Here is a 14,045-nt window from a genome sequence, read left to right as displayed (position 1 = left end):
TTTCTCTTTAAAACTGTTTTTTTTATTTCAGTAGCCTATTTAGTAAATTATCTGACAACTTCTTTTACCACTTTATACATTAGATTAGATTATTATTACTGATCCATCAACATTTAAGCAGCATTTTTATGTTGTTGCCAGTCATGGTGGAGTTAATTTTAAATAGGCTACAGATACTGTTAGGCATAGCTTAATCTATAGCAGGGCAAGGGCCACACTGGAAAATGAGAATCACAATAAGGGCCAGACATGTAAAGTTTACTGACATGCTTTTATTTAACCGAGAAAGTCAAAGTGTTTTATTGCATGTCTCATATAGCTTTATAACGTTTCTTATAGAATTTAGCAAAACATGTAAAACAAAGCTTACATTTTTAAAAGCAGGCTACCACACAGTTGACTCCCAGCAACCTGTTTCACAGCCTGAATATGTAAACTCTCTGGTTGTGGGGGAATTTTTGGCTCAATGTCGTCCAATCTGCCAAAATCTTCTTTAAGTGTCACATAATTACAATGTGACTGACTTTTTGTGTTGTGCACAGCTAGGCGGCCAATATTAGTTGTGAACCTAAATTGATATGCAGGCTGCATCAAAATTTGCAAGGGGCCGGATTTGACCCCCGGCCTTGAGTTTGACACGTGTCGTGATCTATAGGAATATTATACTAATTTTAGAAGCTCATCCTATTTATTTTTTTCTGGATGAAATGTAGGCTACAATAATGTGTTGGAATGAGACTCGGTTCTACATCAACTTCAGAGCTAGAATTACATACAGCACAGAATATTTGCTGTAGACCAGTTTTATGATTAGACATGCATTCTTAATCAGTAAAGTACAGATGCCTCAAAATTCTACCTAAAATGATAGTTTTGGATTTTTTTAAACCACTAGTCAAAGTAGCCTATAGGGTTTAGTGCTATATTTCTGTTCATATGTTATAGACTACTCTAGTTTCTATTTGAAATTTGTATCTGCCAAACCTAATCATGTGCAATGTAAGCTACGACTTTGTTGTTTGTATGAAAGTACAATTGTCGTGCACGTTTGTGCATGTAGCAGCATACTTCCATTGGACCAATGGCTTTGAAAGTTTAAATAAATGAAATCGATTATTTTGGCTACATATCTTACAATCTGTACATGCTCCTCATTGGCATTCATCCTGCTCGAATTCTGTCGATTCAGAGAGCCTTGTGTGCCTCTGCACTTCGAGGCTACGCAAAGCACTTCGCCGACAGTGTGGGTTTAGAACAAGAACACAATGGTCCCGGTTAACCACCACGATTTAGAAGGGATAACCTAGTATGAAACGGTAGAATTCAAAAATAGTCTCTCAGTAACACTATCGTGAAAGGCTCGTTAAAAAACTTAACTTCCCCTAGGAATATTACAGCAAGGAAACAACGATTTTTTTTCTGGTAGAGCCAAAATACGCAACAAGGGGAGACGGGGAGGGGGGGGTGCATGTGTTTAATTTAATCCTATAAGTTTTCACCTGACCTACCATCACTTCAATTCAATAACACGGCTCAAAGACAGCAGGCAGGGAGTGCGCACAACCTGTGTAGGCGCGTGTGGAGCTGTCCTTTCAGCACCGCGAGCTTCAGCACCACAGCTAATGACAGCACCCGCCAACCCATCGAAAATGTTCAAGCCGCACATCCAAGTCTCTCTCATGCAGTTCTTGTCATTTAGATTCAAGGGAGGTTCATAATTTATGGCGAGACACGACCTTACAAAGCATTTTGTCAACAGTCCACTAAATTTGCATGTGGACAAATGACCGCGCGCCTTTGTGTGGGTGTAATGTATACGTGTGTGTGTGTGTGTGTGTGTGTGTGTGTGTGTGTGTGTGTGTGTGTGTGTGTGAGAGAGAAAGAGAGAGAGAGAGAGAGAGAGAGAGAGAGAGAGAAGACGATGATGAGCATGATGATGATGCTGTGGGAGGCTGTCAAGGTGTCCTCGAATACAGACGTCGTTTAGTGACGTGAGAGGGGGGAGAGAGAGCGAGGAAGAGTGCGCGTGAACGTCAGGGGGCGGGGCCAATGGGAACAAACGGAGGGATGGAGAGTTCCGCGAGTCACCATCACGGATCCCCGCTGTCAATCCTCACCGTTTGGACCAATAGCCTCGCTGAACACGACAGGCTCGTCCCCCCACCCCTTCTTCTCAGCACCGCCCCCCTCCTTGAGCTGTCCTCTCTGTGCACGCGCGTGGTCCCCCTCCCTCCCTCTCCCCCACCACCACCACCACCTCCACCACCACTAGGTCGAGTCGAGGAGGAGGAGGAGGAGGAAGAGGAGGAGGAGGAGGGATGAGGCGCGCGGCGGAGGGGAAATGGCTGCCGAAAACAAGCCGGAAGGTAAGAGAGAAATAACTGGTTTTATTTGAGGTGGCAGAGTCCTGCTATTCGGGGTTCAGACGAGGCGATGAAGGGACGGAGGCATAGAGGGGGAGAGAGATAACGGCACGGCTTTCCCTTTCTTCTAGCCCGTCCCGAAAACACGGACGCTGGTGCTGAACCAGCGACTGTGTAGAGCACGGTTAACCGACAGCAAATAAATAACGGAAGGAGAGTTGTCCCGTCGGTGGGCTCTGAGTGTGTCGGGATAGGGTAGTTTTTCACCGTCCAGTGCTTGCCAGCGTTTTCCCTGAGCAGCTGGTTTATGAGTGCTTTTGAAGCGTTTAGCATAAAGGGATGGGGATGAGAGAGGATGAGAGTGGTTCACGCTGAAGGAATTCAGATGCTTTCTCTCTCTGTGTGTGTGTGTGTGTGTGTGTGTCTTTAAGCATAAAATAGACCACTGAATCGTAGATTTCCCTTTCTGACATGCACGCAACCTCCCAGACCAGCTGTGCATTTCTTTAGTCACAATCCAATTGGTGTGTGTGTGTGTGTGTGTGTGTGTGTGTGTGTGTGTGTGTGTGTGTGTGTGTGTGTGTGTGCGTGCGCGTGTGTGCGCGTGAGTGCCTGCGTGTTTATGTTTGTGTTCATCTGATGTGTGCTTATAGTTGCTAAGGCAGTGAAGGTGAGAATCTGGCTGCATTTGGGGAGGGGGTAGGGGGTTGATGGCGTATGTGTGTCAGTTTTAGGTCATATCGTGTATAATTGTAGTCTACATTTTTACTCCCTCAGCTAAACTCTTGGGGATCGTTGTTGTCACAAAAAGCCACCATTTCCTTCAGACTGTTCGGAATGTTATTCATTCTTTCATGATTTATTTAAAAGGTGACAAAAATCACCATTGCAATATTATCTCCATCTCAACTAATAGATTGATGAAATCTTTATTTCTTACTCAGTGTGTTTGACATTTGTTTATAAACATCCCCTGGTTTAGTCTGCTCTAAGAAGTGCTTTTGTTTTCCTGCCTGTTCAAAGTACTGCTATCACACATCTCTGTTAAGCCAACACACACAACATCTGAATGTTTTGTTATGGATGACACACACAGTCCTCAGCAGTTTCAGAGCTAAAAATGACACTGCACTAAAGACATCCGTTTTATTTTTGACTATTCTTAATTGATTCTTCTGATCTCTTCCTCAGCAAAGTGATACCGAAAATGACCCTCTCTCCACTAGGGAGCGATGCTGAGCAAGATGTCTTTAACGGGCAATTTTTTGATAACTTAAACTTTACAAGTAGTAGTAGTAGTAGCATACATCTGAGATGCAAATGTTCAGGTGTATAGGACCAAAAGTCAGACACGCATACATAGAAGCGTGCAGGAGAGCATGCCGAGTGCAGCCAGAGGCAAAGAGAAGGCCGTGGGTTGAGAGTCCCGTTGCATGAAAAGACTAAAACTGTAGATGAGACAGATGGCCCATGGGCAGATCAGCAGGCACTGTCACCACATCAATATAAAAACCATCCCCCCTTGCCCATACTGTGCTGTACTCACACACAAACACACGCAAACACACTCACGTATTCACAGTATGAGGTTTTTTTTGTCCATTGCCCCCTCTGTGTTATGTGTAGAGGCGATGTAATAATTTACGAGCTTCAGCCATGCTAAATGGAAGCCAAATGAATCAAAGGAGCGACAAAGCCAGACAACAGCGATCCACTCTTTCAATCCCCTGGCAGATGTGCGTGGCAGAGTACACCAGTGGGCATGAGAACAACATCCACCATATAGCCTGGAAGACCATCTCCCTCTGCGCTGGTTGGTCTACTTTGTATCATAGCAACAGTGGTCAGGGAAACAGAGAAACGATGAGAGAGAAGGGAAACTAAAGCTGCGTACAAGTTAGTCACACACATGGAGGCAGTGTATCTACTGTGGCCAATTGATCAGGGGACACAATGGATACAAGTTAGTGGATCAGAAAAAGGATCAGCCCACATGCATATCACTTGGAGTTTGGTTTCTGGGCTATAGAGGAGGAAGAATGAGGTAAAGTGTGCGACTGCCAAGGAAACCAAAGTCTGGAGCGTCTCCTAAATATGTTTTTGTCTCTTTCTCGCTCTCTTTCTCACTTTGTAGGACTGAAGAAGATAAGAAATCCAGAGCGAATGGTCAGGATTGCCGTTGGTTACACAGGACACACCCCTCCCAAGAGTGATGACACTGACGCCAACAGTAAGAGACACACAAACGCCCTTCACACTGTTTGTGTGTGCATGCGCACTTTTGTCTGTAGCACATTGTGACTCTGGGAGCAAGTATAAAAGCCTTCTGGCAGAATGATGTGATGCGGGAACTGAGGTCTCCTTCTCATCTGCTCTGTCACAGATCACACTTACACATACATACACACACACACACACACACACACACACACACACACACTCACACGTAGACAAAACAAACACACTGTCTCTGTGCTGAGACGCCATTCCAATTCAGCTCTGTTACACATCATGTTTATTCATGCATGCCAGTACAGTATTAGTGGGCGCACACACACACACACACACACACACACACATAGCCATAGAGAAGCCAGGGCTTACTTTGCCTATCAGTAGTTTATTGTCATACCTAATCTGTACACATGGCATTATGTATCTATAATCCTCAATGGGCCTGGTTAAACAAGAAGTGAGATGGAGGGTGTAATCTGGGGTCGCCGCATGGTCGTGTAGCTGTATGCGTGTGTCCTGGGCATGGTTGTGTGATCGCTGGGGTGTGTTAGAGGGACTATAAAAGCAATGATTGCATTGATTGGTTATTGATTTCTGAGGACATGACGCAGAATGATGCATGTCTCTGCCTCTGTGTATATGTGTGTGTGTGTGTGTATTATGGGGACAAATTGGAAGCAAATAAACAGATGTGAGGAGGAGCAGAGAGACACGCTGCTTAGGGAGGTGGTGGTGGGGGTTATGGGTATAGGGTGGGGAGGTATGTGGAAACGCCCCCCTCCCCTCCAACCTCCCCCCCCCCCCCAACGCACACCCCAACCTCTTTTCAATTTCAAAAGGAGCAGATGGCCTCATACCTGCACCAGACCCTCTTTTTGTGTAAAGAGGGATAGGAGCAAACAAGACTGTTACAAAATAGCCAATAAAGAATTAAAATAAAATCTTTAAAAATAAAATACACAATACAATAGACTAGAACAGATAGTTCTGTTTGGGATGGCTGTTTAACATGAGCAGAGACTTCCAGGGCCTATCCCTGTCTCCTATCTCTTCTCACGTCCCAGCTGGAGGATTACTGGAGGAAAAGTTTATCAGCAGAATGATAAAATTAGCATGCACGCCCATCTCTCTATCCCCCCTCCGCCCCCTGCTCTCCCTCCCTCTTCCTGCACTCTCGCTCATCCAATGCTATGCTCCCCCCTTTCTTCTCCCTGCCCCAGCTCTCCCCCCTGCCCTCCTACCCTCCCTCCCATCCCTATATCTAGCTGCTGTGCAATGAGCCTTTCTTTCTGTCACATTAATTTCATCCCGAAAAGGGGAAAAATTTGAAAATTTCCCCTGACGCCTCCTAATATCAGTAGGGGGAGAGTTAAGAGTTGCATTTGGAGCGTTTTTCTCTCTCTTTACCGAGTAGAGTTTTATAATTAACTGACAGCCATCTCACAAGGGCATTGGCTTGTTTCTGTGTTAAATATGGAGATGACAGTTTTATGAGGTAAAATATTCATCAGTCGTAGGCCGCTCTTCTGTGTGATTCCAGTCTAAATTATGGCATTTGATAGGCAACCAAAGCAACGTTTCACTTTGGCCGCACATTTTCACTTTTTAGCATGTATACCTCTATATAACTTAATCAGCCAGCAGTTTCACATTAGCATTCAGGCTTTGTCACTCTTTTGGACTCTTTTTACTAGATTAGCAAGAGAGTGAGTGATCTGTACAGCCAGAAATGTGTGGCTTACTGCTGAGGGACTCACATGAAGCAATGCAGGTATTGAAACTGTTTGATTATTTCAAGCATAAATGTGAACAGCACTGAATTTACATATTTAGATGTGTTTTTCCCGTGTCCCAGGATGGTTCATTTTCCTGGGTAGCCAGAAACAGAAGAGAAGTTTTTGCCCCATGTCACACCACAGTATAGCTCCACTGAGAGCCATTCGGAACAGATGGAAAAGACAATTGCGACAGTACCCAGGCTGAATTATTTTAAACAGGGACGCATTCGCTGGTTCGGAATTGTTAGAAATACAAGATACAACCCTTTGGGGTGTAAAAGCTCATCAGCATTCAACAAATCTGCAAAGTTGGTCTTCCATTCCTCGTCAGATGGGAGAGTAAATGTGAGGATAGGTTAAGATGACGATCGTGTCCATGAAGGTGTGCTTTGAAAAAGATTTCGGTACCAAGGTCACTGGCAAAAAACGCCACTCTGGGACAAATACTGTGATGTCTGTTCTTTGATCGGCAGGCACTGTGTGTGTATATGTGTGTGTCTGTTTGCATGTATGAGCGTGTGGGGGTGTGTGCGCAGGTGTTTGTGCGTGTGTGTATGTGTGTGTGTGTGTGTGTGCCGACGCATGTGCAACGGGCTTGTTTGATGTGGTGGTTCTGGTACATTTCAAAGGCGAGGCTCTGATGAGAATTCTTCAGAACAGCAGGGGGAGGGGAGGGGGTTATAGCCAGGAGGGGTGGGGTTTAAACGCTGATTGGCATTCATAGCAGAGAGGCTGGAGTGCTGCTAAAAAAGAAATTAGGCTTTAACTAAGCTGCACCATTCAGCTGTTTAACTAAGCTGCTGCACCGTTCAGCTGTTTGAAATTTTGTCTTCTCAGGCCTTCTATTAATAAATGCATAATTGATTAGGGGGAGCATACGTGCCTGAACACACTTCCTACTGACACAAACACACACATGCCCGGACACCTACGTACTCACATGAGCACACATAGACCCCACTCCTGTCCTGCTACAATCATTTCCTCTTTCCGTCTTTTTGTTACCTTGTTCCAGCTCTTTCTCGTCCTTGCATGATTCTTACTTCTAAATATTCTCTCTCTCTGTCTCTCTCTCTCTCTCCCCCCCAAGTTTCTTTTTTCTTCATTAACTGTCTCTCTCTGGCTCATTGTCTCCCTGCCTCTTTGTCTCCCGCTCTGACCCTCCCACCCCACCTAGCTCTCTTTTTCTCTCGCTCTGTCGTCTGCCCTCAGGTAGAGTATAATTCCTATCTTCCCAGGGGAGTCATGAATGGACGCCCTCTACTCAAATGCTTATCTATAACTTTTGAGTGCTTGCTCTCTTTGACTTCTGAGCGGCACACCCGTTGGGCACACAATCACAAACAGGCACACACATGCACATACACGTAGACACACATGTGTACACACACACACACACACACACACACACACACACACACACCAGGGGCTCTATCTTTGTGTGGACGCAATGCACTGGTAAAGTACTACTTTCCTGAGGCACAGTGGGATTTTTTTCCTCACCTGCAAATATTCAGTATTTTGGTGATTCTCTGCCTGTTCAGTTATACATTCTTCTACCACCAGTCATTACACTGGGGAAAACAAAACATATTTTCTTTTAATTGAAGGCTAAGGTGCGCTATATTTTTGTCACTGTCAACAAATCTCCCTTTCTGTGTATGGCTTAAACATGGGTGACAAATACTGTATATTGTTACATTTAGATTTTTTTGTTTTTTTGTTTTACAATTTCCTTAAACAGCTGGGCACTGTAGTTTTTAGCAAATGTTACCCAAACAGATATAAGTAATACATTTATTGGGGACTATTTTCAGCTGCAGATTTGGTGCTAGCACCCAGTGCAACAGTGTAGCTCACTGATCTAAAAAAATAACTTACAGTTTTTGGACAACAATAGAGGATTATGGCAGAGAGGAATAAGCTGTATTAAGCTTTGGCTACACAGGCAATACTTGTCAGTAGGATCCATTGTTGATTTTTGGTCATTTTATAGAATTTGTTGATAATAAGGAAAAAAAAAAGAATATCACCAGGCAATAATACAGAAGAGGTAAAGGTTAATAACAGATTTTTACCAACTTTTGCGTTTCCTCACCTGTGTAGCGTTTGGATCATTGTAATTCTAAAATAATGTGCATCATTACACACAGAAACCATGAAGCTCCTAAACATCACCTGCCTGTAGCAACATTTGGGCTGCTGTATATTTGCACTTGTGACTGCTCCCATACAAGAATATTAGTTTCCTCTCAAGAGGAGCTAGTCTTTTAGTCTCTGCTCTATTACCAAACTGTCTATATAAAACTGCCGGGAGAGCATTGCTTTTAAAGGGGATAAGGGATGCCCATGTGGTTGGCCATGATTGCTACCAACCCCAAATGCAATGATAATGTATGATAATGGATTCTTCTTAATCCAAATCTGTTTCCCGGTGGGCCCCAGGTGCGCTGTGCACCTCCACCTGCTATCCACAAATAAGTGTGCTGCCACTCCCTCTGTGACTGCAAACTTAACTATTGTTTGTACCTGTACCTTAATTGCCAAGGTTAATGCCCTTACTTGTCTATATCACTGTGAATCACCAATAATTGAATGAGATATAATAATACAAACTTACATAAAGATGACTTGGAAATATGAAACACGGTTTGTGTGCAATTTGCTTTATTCATTAGGAATAACACACTAGTTTGTACTGGGCCATACAAAGTATACGCCTGACATCTCTTCACTGCTATGCCAAACATTCTCAGCTGTATTTCTGATAAATCACAAATCCCAGCAAGTGATCACACATCAAGTACTGGATTGACCAAAATGAATTGAATCTTATTTCTTTCATAGTCCTGATCACATCTTTGTGCAAATTCACTTGCCTAAGGTTACATCAGCCTTTACAAACGCTACACAATAAAAGTGTGTTATGATTGTATTCATCTAGATTCCAGAGATGCTGCTTTTTGGTATTCTCCTTGCACAATGTCTCTGTGTCTGATGAGAGATTCCTCTCCTCTTCCTACTCATCCCTCATTTATCTTCCTTTATCTTCACCCCCGCTCTTCCCCTACCTCCCTTCCCTCTCCAGATGAGCCAGGCCAGTTGAAGATCTACCTTCCTAAGAAGCTGCTAGAGTGTCTACCCAAATGTTCCTCTCTGCCCAAGGAGCGCCATCGCTGGAACACCAACGAGGTGAGACTAAGACACATTGAAGAAGGAAATATCTGTGACATTGAGATGAACTCAGTGTTTTTTGTTGGTTGACCCATCTTTAGCTAATGTCATATTGAGAAATGAAGAGGAGGTAAACAAACACAATGGTAGCTTTTTTGGGACCCTAAAACTGTGACACTAGGAAATAAAAAAACAGCAACCCAAGCTCACAGCCAAAAATCCCACTGACTATACATTCCAATTGGTGTGATGCTGTCTGTTTCGCTTGGTAATCCAAACAACTCTGGATTAAGGCGTAGGAATCAGTACATCACTATATATGGCGTAGAGGCTTAGAAATTAAAAAAGTAGGCTACAGATTGAATGTTTCCACTGCTGAGTGTTGCTGGGTTCAAAAACCCTTATGGTCAGTAGGATGCAGATTGTTATCTGAACCTAACATTGTTGCTATGCAACCATACAAAGTTGTTCAATGTGTGGCACATTTCTGCTCATAGTTGCTTTTTTCTGCTTTGTGTTATGCGTAAAAATGATGCTCTATGTTACAGGGCTGGACTGGCCATCTGGCATACCGGGCATTTTCCCGGTGGGCCGACGCACTTTTGGGCCGAATCGCCGATATAAATAGGCCTTTTTTAATTTTTTGGCCGGGCAGGCCCATAAAGAATTCACAGTGGCCCATTGCTTAATTTTCTTTATTGGCACTGGCCTGACCCAATCAAATCCAGGAACCCCCTTCCGCACTCCGGGCCGCAAATTTACGAATCCCACCATGGCCACGCCTCCCGGCCCTGACACACAAGCTGTAATAGTTATGCTGGAAGTTTAGCATCCACCGTTAAAATGGACAAACGACCACTAAAGTGCAAGGGAGGTGCAGAGAAATTACAGGAGAAAAAGATTAAAAATCTACAGGCGGATTCCTCAAAAATCTCGGACATGTTTGGGGCTGTAGTAGCTGCTTCAACATCAGCATAACCTTAAGCCGAGGAGAGAGAAGAGAGAAACAGCTTCATGACAGAGCCGCGAGGAGGAGGCGACAGGGCCACGGGAGCGAGTGAGGAAAAGATAGTAGGCTAGAGGACGATGTGGTAAGGAGTAGGCAAATTAACAGGGACTCTCAGGAAGGGAGGGAGTGTGTGTGTGTGTGTGTGTGTGTGTGTGTGTGTGTGTGTGTGTGTGTGTGTGTGTGTGTGTGTGTGTGTGTGTGTGTGTGTGTGTGTGTGTGTGTGTGTGTGTGTGTGTGTGTGTGTGTGCGCGCGCGCGCGCGCGTCACGTCATAACGACAACAACCAGTTTGTCTGTAACGTTAAAGTTAGTGGCTGTGAGGTAACCTAACTGTTTAAGCTTACATTGAAAATGCTAGCGGTTAGCCTGTTGGGTAGCTGAAAAGTCTGTGTGATCTATAAAATCAGTGGTGATACAAGCATCAGTGTTCCTTGAATAGCTTAATTAGCTTCTCTTGTATTGGTGCTCTTTTCCAGGGCATATACTACTCTCAGCTTTATTGTAGCTTTTGAGAAGGGTTATGGTTATGGTTATTGTATTTAGCAGACACTTTTGTCCAAAGCGACAAAATATGAATCTTACAATAGTTAAAATTAAATTTAAAGTTGCTAAGCCAATATTAAGCAAAATAGTAATAATAACAATAATGACAATACAATATCAAATATCAATAATAAAAATATATATAAAAATACCATAAATATACAAATCATAATTCTAAGAATGAATTAATTATTTAAGTGTAATTTCAACAGATAAATCTTGACACCCCTCTTGAAGGATCCAAAACTATCACATGAACGCGGCTGAACACTAGGCAACTCATATCATAGAATGCATGCATATTTTAAGATATATTTCTGCAGGGAATGTGTCTGACCAATCACGGTGGGTGTGGGCAGCCTGGGCCAAAAATGCCAGGGCCGATTTTTTGTCCCAGTCCAGCCCTGCTATGTTACATTGGGGAAAGTTGTCCTACAAAACAAAAAAATAGAAGAAAAAAAATTAAAAGCTATCTTAACTTTTAGTATGCTTTGACTGTCGACAATTTCACACAAACTCATGGCTACCAGTCATTAATATAGGGCTGAGTTTGATCTGCTCTGGAACAAAACTAGCAACATATTTGCAGCATTAACAATAGGTAAGTTGAACTGTGCTGCTGGCTAAGTGGTACACTGTTAAATGAGGCCAAATTAGGTTGGGACAGCTCTTTACTCATGGCCAAAGATAACCCTGAGCTAAACATTTGGGGTGTGAAAAGCCTTTCAGAGTTGCATGTTGTTCCAGACTTAAGCTGTTAGCTTAGGGAAGTGTTTGATGGATGTAAATGGATGCAGGCATTTATCGTCAATAGCTCCTTGTTTATGCATTGCACAGCTCACCACTGGTGGTTTGCTCCATCCATTGTGATGTTGTGGGGCTCTGCTGAGACATTTTCTCCATGTGCAGGCTGTGCACTCCATTATGAATGCGTGTTGGTGTGTTTGTGTTATTGATTACCAAGTCCAGCATTATTATGCAATACAAAGCTGATTTGGCCTGTGGTTTTTCTCTCAGGAAAGTCATTACATTTTTCATGCAATCCATCTCAATGAAGGTCATACTGGGAGTTAAGCACAGCGCCTACTAAATAGTGTGCTCACATGAATAGGTGGTGTGTGTGTGTGTGTGTGTGTGTGTGTGTGTGTGTGCGCGCGTGCATGTGTGTGTGTGCGTGTGCGCGCGGTTCAGATCAACGTGACCGCTGCCGGTTAGGGACTTCCACACATCAGCCTATCCAAGAGCAGTTGTGCAGAAGGCACAGGGACTAGCCCAGAGCACCTTGTTGCTGCCCCCTCTCTTGCCCTCTCTCTCTTCCTCTCTATCAGTCTCCCTTCCAACTTACCATCTAGTCCTCTCTATCTTTATCAAACATTTCCTCTCCTCCCCCCTCTCCCTCTTTCTATTTCTCTCTCTCCATTGCTCTCTCTCTCTCTGATGAGGAGGTATAGGCTCAGTTCAGAGGGAGGTTGGGTGTCCCTCAGCGGATTCCTTCAAAGCTCCTCTTCCACCCAGGCATAAAGTTTCCTGCATACTTAAACACTCCATTGTGTCTGCTGCTCCTCTTGCTTGGTGCTTTCATAGGGGGAGCCGCGTGTATACTCACTGTGCGTCTAGTGCATGTACTGTATATTTTTCAATCTGTGTATGTGTTTCTCCCTACGTGTGTAAGTGTGTCCGTTAAGGACATGCACAGCTCCAGATTATTGCGGTCGATTATTCTGTAGCTGCTGCTGCAAAAAAGAATTGATTTTTTTTCTGCGTGTGTTGATTTTTATCTGTCTGTATTGCAGACATTGCAAGAAGTATAGCAGTTTAATCAGCAGCATATTGAAAATTGAAATCATCATTGGTCATTACATTTTAGACACATGTAGGGTTTGTACATCCACCATAGATTGTGGCGTAACACAATTTTATACGTGGGATTTTCAGACCAATCAGCTGTCAGCTGTCAAATTTGAAGCTTTCAATTAATTTATTCAGTCGCATCCTCTCAAAGTGTGTTTGTTTGTATTCAAATATAATATCATTCTGGTCTAGATGTCGCTCATAAAATGTGGTGATGTGTTATTGACAAAAGTAATTATTTGTTAATGTGTGTACATTTGTGCCTTTTTGGGTTTCCCTTAGAATCCCTATTTTCTAAGAAAAATCTATAAATGGTTTTGTTTCCTCGTCCTCACATCGTGTGTGTGTGTGTGTGTGTGTGTGTGTGTGTGTGTGTGTGTGTGTGTGTGTGTGTGTGTGTGTGTGTGTGTGTGTGTGTGTGTGTGTGTGTGTGTGTGTGTGTGTGTGTGTGTGTGTGTGTGTGTGTGTGTGTGTGTGAATAGGAAGAGAGTGTGATAGATAAAGAGCCTCTGATTAAGTCGGACCCAATCTTTACAAGTCTGTCCTTATTCTCACCTTTTTCTTGGCATGCGTATGTCTGTGCAAGTGTGTGTGGGTTTCTGCGTGCGTGTGAGTGCGTTTGTTTTCTTGGCCATGTGCGCGATTGCATATGATCTTCTGATCTCTGTTTTGTCACGCATGGCTCCTCCCGACACCTTGGCCTCCCACGAGCACTGAGCTGTGACCCCATACATTTTTACCCCATCCACTCCTCCTCCTCTTCTCTGTCCTTTCCTCTCTTCCTTCCATCTCTTCCTCCATCTCTCACTCTCTCTCTCTCTCTCTCTTTTGTGTATCTACTGATGTGTGAAATTATTCTGGGATGGAGGGATGGATTCCTCCCTGAAGGGCTGAGCGGAGGCGTGAGCCTTTTGTTCAATAATAGATTGGGGGTGTGTGTGTATCTGTCCATGGTAATAGACTATAGACTAGTTTTAGATAACAAACCACACTCAGGTGGACAGACTTACGGTAGAGCCTGTGTTATCCATCCATCGGGAATGACTTGTTTGGTTTTAGCCAATTCTATGGAGCACTGAATAAAGGAGGCTAT

The 14,045-nt window shown here is 43.7% G+C and overlaps 1 protein-coding gene across 1 annotated transcript in view; it reads left to right on the top strand.

Moving 5' to 3' along the window:
• The first annotated feature begins 2,294 nt into the window (after positions 1–2,294).
• The window catches only part of LOC114553740 (calmodulin-binding transcription activator 1-like), a 35,832-nt gene continuing 24,081 nt past the window's right edge, over positions 2,295–14,045 (top strand). The window contains exons 1-3 of the mRNA XM_028575081.1: positions 2,295–2,366; positions 4,498–4,593; positions 9,465–9,568. Of these exons, the coding sequence (XP_028430882.1) occupies positions 2,342–2,366; positions 4,498–4,593; positions 9,465–9,568 (225 nt within the window). The 5' untranslated portion in view covers positions 2,295–2,341. The remainder of the gene's footprint in view (positions 2,367–4,497; positions 4,594–9,464; positions 9,569–14,045) is intronic.

Source organism: Perca flavescens, chromosome 4 (assembly GCF_004354835.1).
Source record: "Perca flavescens isolate YP-PL-M2 chromosome 4, PFLA_1.0, whole genome shotgun sequence".
In the NCBI taxonomy this organism is placed as follows: domain Eukaryota; kingdom Metazoa; phylum Chordata; class Actinopteri; order Perciformes; family Percidae; genus Perca; species Perca flavescens.
This window is presented reverse-complemented; position numbering and strand designations above follow the sequence as displayed.